Source organism: Rattus rattus, chromosome 5 (genome assembly GCF_011064425.1).
Source record: "Rattus rattus isolate New Zealand chromosome 5, Rrattus_CSIRO_v1, whole genome shotgun sequence".
NCBI lineage: Eukaryota > Metazoa > Chordata > Mammalia > Rodentia > Muridae > Rattus > Rattus rattus.
The window spans coordinates 90,189,350-90,198,570 of NC_046158.1; the positions used below are offsets into that span (position 1 = coordinate 90,189,350).

The 9,221-nt window shown below is 40.4% G+C and overlaps 1 protein-coding gene across 1 annotated transcript; it reads left to right on the forward strand.

Annotated features, from left to right (window-relative positions):
• Positions 1-225: 225 nt before the first annotated feature.
• On the forward strand, positions 226-1,976 carry LOC116900949 (lys-63-specific deubiquitinase BRCC36-like). The gene is made up of 2 exons (XM_032902589.1): positions 226-292; positions 1,342-1,976. The coding sequence occupies exons 1-2, from the start codon at positions 226-228 to the stop codon at positions 1,956-1,958; spliced, it is 684 nt and encodes a 227-aa protein (XP_032758480.1). The 3' UTR covers positions 1,959-1,976.
• The last annotated feature ends 7,245 nt before the right edge of the window (positions 1,977-9,221 follow it).

Consider the following 9,221-nt stretch of genomic DNA (forward strand, 5'->3'; position numbering starts at 1 on the left):
GAGCCTAGCATGGTTGTCCTCTGAGAGGCCCAACCAGTAGCTGACTAAGACAGGCACAGATATTTACACCCAACCATTGGACTGAAGTTGGGGACCCTGTGTTTAAATTAGGGGAAGGACGGAGGAAGCTGAAGAGTAGGATGACCCCATAGAAAGACCAGCAGCCTCAACTAACCTGAACCCCTGGGAGCTCCCAGACACTAAGCCACCAACCAGTTAGCATACATGAACTGGTCACAGGCCCTGACACATATATGGCAGAAAACTACCTGGTCCGGCCTCAGTGGGAGAGGTGGGAGGCCCCAAAGAGGAGGGAATGCTGGTGGGGGAGAAGCAACGGGATGAGGAACTCTGGGAGTGAGAACTAGAAGGGAGGGGAACAGCTGGATTGTAATCAATCAATCAAACAAACAAACAAATAAATAAATGAAAGACCATTTCTTAGCTTCATGTGGAAAAATACAAGAACTTAGGATATTGACAACAATCCTGTATAATAAAAGAACTTCTGGTGGTATCACTATTCCTGATCTCAAGCTGTACTCATAACAATAGTAATAAGAGCCACATGGTATTTTCATGAAAATAGACAGGTTGAGCAATGGACTTGAAGTAAAGACCCAGAAAGAAATTCACATACCTAAGGATACCTGATTTTGACAAAGAAGCCAAAACCATGCAAGGGAAAAATGAAAGCATCTTCACCAAATGTTGCTGGCCTAACTTGGTATGTGTATGCAGAAGAATACAAACAGATCCCTATCTATCACCCCAAACAAAAGTAAAGTCCCAGGGGATCAACAATCTCAACATAACCCTGGATATATTAAATCCAATAGAAAGGAAAGTGGGGAATAGCCTTGAGTGCATTTGTACAAGAGATAACTTTCTAAACAGAATACCAACAGCTGAGGTATTAACACCAACAGTTCATGAATGTGACTTCATGAAACTGAAAAGCTTCTGTTAGGCAAAGGACACTGCAAGTAGGACAAAATGGCAGCCTACAGAATGGGCAAAAGATCTTCCCTAACCCTACATATGACAAAGGGCTAATATCCAATATATATAAAAAATTGGACAGCAACAAGCCAAATAACCCAGCTAAAAATGGGAACAGAGCTAAACAGAATTCTCAACAGAAGAAATTCTAATGGCTGTGAATCAATTAAAAATACTCAGGTCCTTAGTCTTCAGCAGAATGTGAATCAAAATGATTCTGAGATTCCATCTTATACCAATGATAATGGCTAAAATAAAAAATTTCAAGTGTCATTTCATGCCGTTGAGGACATGGAGGAAAGCAAAATTGTAGAACCACTTTGGAAATCAATTTGTTAGCTTCTAAGAAAATTGGGAGTAGAGAGCAGCTGTCTGCAGCCTTGACTGAGGTGGAAAGGTTGGCGGAACTCACTGGCCGTCCCATGAGAGTTGTCGGCTGGTACCATTCGCACCCTCACATAACGGTGTGGTCTTCACACGTGGATGTTCGCACGCAAGCCATGTACCAAATGATGGACCAAGGCTTCGTGGGACTTATTTTCTTCTGTTTCATAGAAGACAAGAACACAAAGACCGGACGTGTCCTCTACACTTGCTTCCAATCCGTACAAGCCCAGAAAAGCTCAGACTATGAGAGAATCGAAATCCCCATCCACGTCGTTCCTCACGTCACCATCTGGAAAGTTTGCCTGGAGTCCGAGGTGGAGCTGCCGAAGATCCTGTGTCAGGAGGAGCAGGACGCGTACAGGCGGATCCATAGCCTCACACATCTGGACTCGGTGACCAAGATCCACAATGGCTCGGTCTTCACCAAGAATCTGTGCAGCCAGATGTCGGCGGTGAGTGGGCCTCTGCTGCAGTGGTTAGAGGACAGATTGGAGCAAAACCAGCAGCATCTGCGGGAGCTGCAGCGGGAGAAGGAGGAGGTCATGGTGGAGCTGCGTTCGCTCGAATAAAGCGAGGGAGCAGCAAAAAAAAAAAAAAAAAAATCCCGGGGGGGGGGTGGAGTGAACGGAAATACCTCGTGTACAATTTAATAAACAAAAATCAATTTTGAAAAAGATAGAGTCAGAGGGCCTACATTAACATAACTTCAAGATTTATTATTGTAAAGCTACAGTGATCAAGATACGATGATATTTGCAGAAGAATCAATGCAACAGGGAAGAAAATCCAGAAATAAACCCAACAATAATGTGCTTAACTACGTTTGAAAAAGTACAAATGTAACTTTTATAGATTGAGCTCCGAAGCCGAAGCTGTGGAATAACTAGGAATAATAGGGTGTCAAAGTAGCAGAATGAGGGAGCTTCAAAGCCCAATGTTTGACATGCCGCTATTAAACTGTTCTTCTGGAATCTCTACAATAAAAAAAAAAAAAAAAAAGTACAAATGTGATTCAAAGAGGAAAAGACAGTCATTTATTTCAACAAATCAAACCTTCTCAAGCTAACAAAATATATACAATAAATAAATAAATATGTAAAAGAATCTCTGAATGTATCACGGATTTAAATCCAATATGGAAGACTTAGGGAAAAAAAGTTATTCCAGAAAAATTTTCAGGACTTAAGGACTTAACATTTTTACTCCAAAGCACAATATCACAAGAAAACAAAGTAGAGAGATTGAACTTTGTTAAAATTAAAGCTGTTTATTCTGCAGAAAGATGAAGAGGAAACCGTCGGCGAAAAAGATGTGTCTGAAACTCGGAAGTAAATAGCACCAGTAGAAATGAAAAGAGACGTAAACATTGTCACTAAAAATGGTGAAAATAGCAAGTCCTGTTGAGGAGGCAAATGAGATTCCTCACCAGTGATGGGAATGTAAAAATTCATCGACTGGGTAGAAAAGTTTGGAATTTTTTTTTAAGTTAAACATACACTTAGCATGACCCAGCCACCAAGCCACACTGTCTTGGTACAAAAACTTTTACAAAATTTTTCTTGGTAGTTTTATCTGTGAAAGCTGCAAATCAGAAACAGCCCAGATTTTCTACAGTGAGTCCACAGCTAGAGAAACTGTTCTTATGGTGGAATATTACTGTGTAGGAAAAAGGAACATACCGCCTAATGGTTTTGTCACTGAACTACATCTCAGCCTGACTTAACTGGATTTGGAATCATGTAAATACAACGTGTACATGAAGGTGTTCTGTCCCCAGCTCCGAAAAAAAGAACCAAAAAAAAAAAGTTTAAGTGGGGAGAGAAGACTGATCTTTAATGTAGGTGACACCATTCCATGGGGTAGGGCCCAAGACTGAATAAAAAGAAGGGAATGATCAGATCATCGGGTCTGTCAAACATGGAATATATGCCTTCAAATTGTGAGCCAAGATAAACCCTTCCTTACGTAAGTTGCTTTTAGCAGGTCTTTTGTCAAAGAAATAAAAAAGTAAAAAAGCAGTGACCTGTCATCTAAGATGGCTCTACCCATCAAAACTACCTTTTAAAATTGACAAAAATATGTAAGCCAGTTCCAGTTTTCATGTGCTTAGCAGATTGATGTTCATTTTCTTTTGCTGGTGAAAAGTGGCTCCTTTAAAACAAATACCCTAAAGATAGTTGGATCTTGATTTTTAATCCAGCCAGCAAGTTTTCATTTCTTCATTGGTAAATCAGGTGTATTTGCATTTAAGATTATACATGGAAGATGATTACTTATTTTAACTACTTTGTTCATTGATTTTCTGGTTGACTGTTTATTGTTTTCTTTCTCTCCATTTGGGGTTTGCTTGTTTACTTAGACAGAAATCACCTGATCATTGCAATAAATGAATAGAAGACTTTAAAAAAAAAAAAGAAAATTGGGAGTAGTTCTACCTCAAGACCCATGTACATCACTCCTGGGCCCAAAGTTGCTCCACCATACCACAAATATACTTGCTCACCTATGTTCATAGCAGCGTTGTTATACTCAGGAACTAGAAATAGCCTAGATTTCCAACTGAAGAATGGATAAAGAAAATGTGGTACATTATGCCATGGAACACCACTCAGACAGTAAAAACAAAACAAAAAAAAATCATAAAGTTTGAGGTCAAATATATGGAGCTAGAGACTATAATTCGGAGGGAGGTCATAAGATCCAGAAAGACAGTAATGTCATAGATATTAGCCGTAGTACAGGATAACCATCCTACAATTGACAGACCCAAAGATGCTAAGTAACAAGGCGGGGTGATGAGTCTTACACCGAAGTGGAAATCTAAGCGACATCAGAGGTGGATGAAGGGCAAAAAAACTGTGTGGGAGACCTATACCCAGAGTTAACCCTGTGATACAGCTCTCTGTACCCAGATCCTGCTGGGCGAAAGCCAGTCTCCAAGAGTGCTGACACACTGGCAGAACATGTCAAATACAGAGGCATACACTAGCAGCAAACCACTGAGTTGAGAACAGGACCCCTGTTGGAGGAATTAGAGAAAGGATTGAAAGAGCTGAAGAGGCTTACAACCCCATAAGAATAACAATGCCAACCCACCAGAGCTTCCAGGGACTAAACTGCTACTGAAAGCCTGACCCAGGGCTCCAACTGCATATGTAGCAGAGGATGGCCTTGTTGGGCACCAGTGGAAAGAAAAGCCCTTGGTCCGCCAAGGTTGGACCCACAGTACAAGGGAATGTAGGGTATGGGTTGGTAAGGGTGATGGATGGGGAGAAACAACCTTATGAGGGAGGGGGTGGGAATGGAGGCTGATGGACAGGAAACCGGGAAAGGGAATAACATTTGAAATGTAAATAAAGAAATGTATCAAATAAAGAAAAACCACCCCCCAAAACAAAACAAACAAACAAAAAACCAAAGAGGGTCTAGCCACTGTCAGAGACAGCAAGACCAGCCAACACCAGAGATAGCCAGATAGTGAGAGGGAAGGGCAAGAACCTAAGCAACAGAAACCAAGGCCACTTGGCATCATCATCATAACCCTGTTCCTCACCACTGCAAGCCCTGGATACCCCAACACATCAGAAAAGCAAGATTTTGATTTAAAATCAAAATTCATGGTGACGTTAGAGGTCTTTAAGTAGGGCATAACTACCTTAAAGAAATACAGGAGAAAACAGGCAAACAATCATTGGTCCCTAATATCTCTCACCATCAATGGACTCAATTCCCCAATAAAAAGACATAGAATAACAGACTGGATAAGTAAAGAGGACATAGCATTTTGCTGCATAGAGTAAACACACCACAGTGACAAAGACAGACACTACCTCACAGTACAATGCTGGAAAACAATTTTCCAAAGAAATAGTCTGAAGAAACAAGCTTGAGTAGCACAGTAATATCAAATAAAATTGACTTTCAACTAAAAGTTATCAAAACAGATTAGGAAGGACATTTTATATACCTCAAAGGAAAAGTCTGACAAGATGAAGTCTCAATTCTCAACATCTCTGCTTTAAGTGCAAAGGCACCCGCATTCATAAAAGACACCTTACTAAAGCTCAAAATACACATTGTACATCACACAATAATAGTGGGAGACTTTCACACCCCACTCTCACCAATGGACAGATCATGGGATCAGAAACTAAACAGAGACACAGAGAAACTACCAGAAGTTATGAACCAGGTGGATTTAACAGACATCTATAGAACATTTCATCCTAAAACAAAAGAATATACCTTCTTCTCAGCATCTCATGATACTTTCTCCAAAACTGACCATATAATCAGTCACAAAACAGGCCTCAACAGATACAAGAAGATTGAAATAATCCCATGCATCCTATCAGATCACCTTGGACATACAACAACAAAATAAAACATCAAAAATGACAGAAAGCCCACATATACGTGGAAGTTGAATAACACTCTACTCAATGATAACTTGGTAAAGGAAGAAATAAAGAAAGAAATTAAAGACTTTTTAGAAATTAATGAAAATGAAGGCACAGCATACCCAAACTTATGGGACACAATGAAAGCACTGCTAAGAGGAAAACTCATTGCTCTGAGTGCCTAGAAAAGGAAACTGGAGGAACCATACACTAACAGATTGACAGCACACCTAAAAACTCTAGAACAAAAAGAAGCCCATACACCCAGGAGGAGTAGAAGGCAGGAAACAATCAAACTTGGGGCTGAAATCAACACTGAAATAGAATCAAATAGAAACAAAAAGAACTATACAAAATCAACAAAACTAGTAGCTAGTTCTTTGAGAAAAACAAGAAGATAAATAAACCCTTAGCCAGACTAACCAGATGGCACAGAGACAGTATCCAAATTAACAAAATCAGAAATGAAAAGGGAGACATAACAGCAAAATCTAAGAAAATTCAAAAAAAATCATCAGATCCTATTACAAAAGCTTATACTCAACAAAACAGAACTGGAAAATCTGGATGAAATGGACAATTTTCTAGACAGATATCAGGTACAAAAGTTAAATCAGGATCACATAAACCATCCAAGCAGTCCCATAACTCCTAAGGAAATAGAAGCAGTTATTAAGAGTCTTCCCCACCAACCCCCAAAAAGACCAGAACCAGATGAATTTAGAGCAGAATTCTATCAACCTTCAAGAAGTCCTAATGCCAATACTCTTCAAATTATTACACAAAATAGAAACAGAAGGAAATATCCAATTCTTCTATTAAGCCACAATTATACTTATACCTAAGACACACAAAGACCCAACAAAGAAAGAGAAATTCAGGCTAATTTCCCTTATGAATATTGATGCAAAAATACTCAATACATTTTTGCAAACCAAATCTAAGAACATTAAAACAATCATCCACCATGATCAATTGGCTTCATCCCAGGGATGCAGGAAATGGCTCATTTGGAATCCATTTTCATAGTCATCATATAAACACACTCAATAAAAAGTCACGATCATCTCTATTAGATCCCAAGAAAGCATTTTGATTGACAACTCGACACCTCTTCATGTTGTTAAAAAGTCTTGGAAAGATCAGAATCCAAGGCCCATACCTAAAAAGACAACATAAGAAAAACCAGTAGTCAACATCAAACTAAATGGATAGAAACTTGAAACAATTCCATTAAAATCAGGGACTAGACAAGGCTGCCTACTCTTTCACTACCTATTCAATATAGTACTTGAAGTCCTAGCTGGAGCAATCAGACAACAAAAGGAGGTGAAAGGGATACAAATTGGAAAGGAAGGAGTCAAAATATCAATATTTGTAGATGATATGATGGTATACTTAAGTGACCCCCAAAATTCCACTAAAGAACTTCTAAACATGACATACAACTTCAGCAAAGTGGCTGGATAGAAAATTAGGTCAAACAAATCCATAGCCTTCCTTTACTCAAAGGATAAACAGGCTGAGATAGAGATTAGGGAAATGATACCCTTCACAATAGACACAAATATAAAATATCTCAGTGTGACTCTAAACAAGCAAGTTAAAGATCTGTATGAAAAGAATTTCAAGTCTGTGAAGAAGGAAATTGAAGAAGATCTCAGAAGATGGAAATATTTCCCATGCTTATGGATTGGCAGGTTTAATACATAAACTTGGCCATCTTGCCAAAAGCAATCTACAGGTTCAATGCAATCCCAATCAAAAGAACTCAAGAAGTTAGACTCTAGAGGATCAAATTAAAAAAATGGGTACAGAACTAAACAAAGAATGAGGAAACTCGAATGGCTGAGAAGTACCCCAAGAAATGTTTGAAATCCTTAGTCATAAGGGAAATGCAAATCAAAACAACCCTGAGATTTCACCTCACACCGGTCCGAATGACTACGATCAAAAACTCAGGTGACAAGAGATGCTGGCGAGGATGTGGATAAAGAGGAACACTCCTCCATTGTTAGTGGGATTGCAAACTGGTACGACCACACTGGAAATCAGTATGGATGTTCCTCAAAAAATTGGACATACCCGGGACCCAGCTATACCACTTCTGGGCATACACCTAAAAGATGTAACAACATGTAATATGAACACATGCTCCCCTATGATCATAACAGCCTCATTTATAGTAGCCAGAAGCTGGAAAGAAACCAGATGTCCTTCTGTAGAGTAATGGATACAGAAAATGTGGTACATTTACACAATGGAGTACAATTCAGCTATTAAAAACATTGACTTCATGAAATTCTTAGGCAAATGCGTCCAGTCTAATAACTACAAATATCATTCTGAATGAGGTAATCCGTCAAAAAGAACTTGCACATGGTATATACTCACTTTGATAAGTAGTTATTAGAAAAATAACTTGGAATACCACAGTATATATCTCTTATGCACTAAGATGAAGCTCAGAGGGAAGGAAGACCAAAGAGAGGTGGTCAGAGAAGTAACAATCAAGGGAAGTAGAGGTGGGAGGGACTTGGTGGGATAAAAGGAAGGGGGCATGGGGAAGCTGAGGAGCAGAACCAGTTATGGGAGGAGATGAAGAATGAACAGAGGTCAGTAAATTGAACAGAAATTGTGCAGAAAGAGTTGTGAACTGGCTGTTGTAGCAGAACTGAATGCCAGGAAAAGCAAGAGCCTCCAACCCCAGGATGACATTAGCTAAACACCCACAGGAGCCAGAAACATCAAGGCCATATCAAGGAGTTGGCCTTTCCATACAGTTGAGATGGGCCACACCATTCAAAGAATTTTAACCCCAAACTGTCCTGCCTAAAAGGAAAAAAAGTGTACAAAAAGTATAGCAGGGCAGAAGGAAAAGGCCATCCAGGGTGCCACCTAGGGATCCTCCCTATGCTGGACACCAAGCAGACAGTATTGCTGATGCCAAGAATTGTTTGCTGACAGGAGCCTCATGCAGCTGTCTCCTGAGAGGTTCAGCCAGAGGCTGACAAATACAGAGGTGGATCCTCGAATCCAGTCATCGGATTGATCACAGGGACCCAATGGAGGAGTTAGGGTAAGGACTGAATGAGCTGAAAGGGCATTATCTGGCATCAGTGGGAGGGGAGGCTCTTGGTCCTGTGAAGGCTTGATGACCCAGTGTAGAGGAATGCTTGGGCGGTGAGGTGGGAGTAGGTGGTCGAGAAATGGGGTAAGAAAGAGAGAATAGGGATACCTTACCGCCTGGTCAGGTGGGCACTCCTGAGGCTGCAGAGTGGAAGAGACCACCAACACTGCCCACCCCTGCCCACATCCCTGACCCAAGAGGAAACTGTACAAGGCCTCTGGGTTCCTGTGGGGGAGGGCCCAGGAGCAGCAGGAGCCCTGCCTGAGACACCGCCGGAACCTGAAGGAAACAGACCGGATAAA

Bases quoted from the DNA above. Each gene is read 5' to 3' on its own strand.
- LOC116900949 (XM_032902589.1), top strand. From the start codon at position 226: ATGAACTGGTCACAGGCCCTGACACATATATGGCAGAAAACTACCTGG. The intron at 293-1,341 runs GTGGGAGGCCCC...TCAATTTGTTAG, and splicing joins GTCCGGCCTCAGTGGGAGAG to CTTCTAAGAAAATTGGGAGT.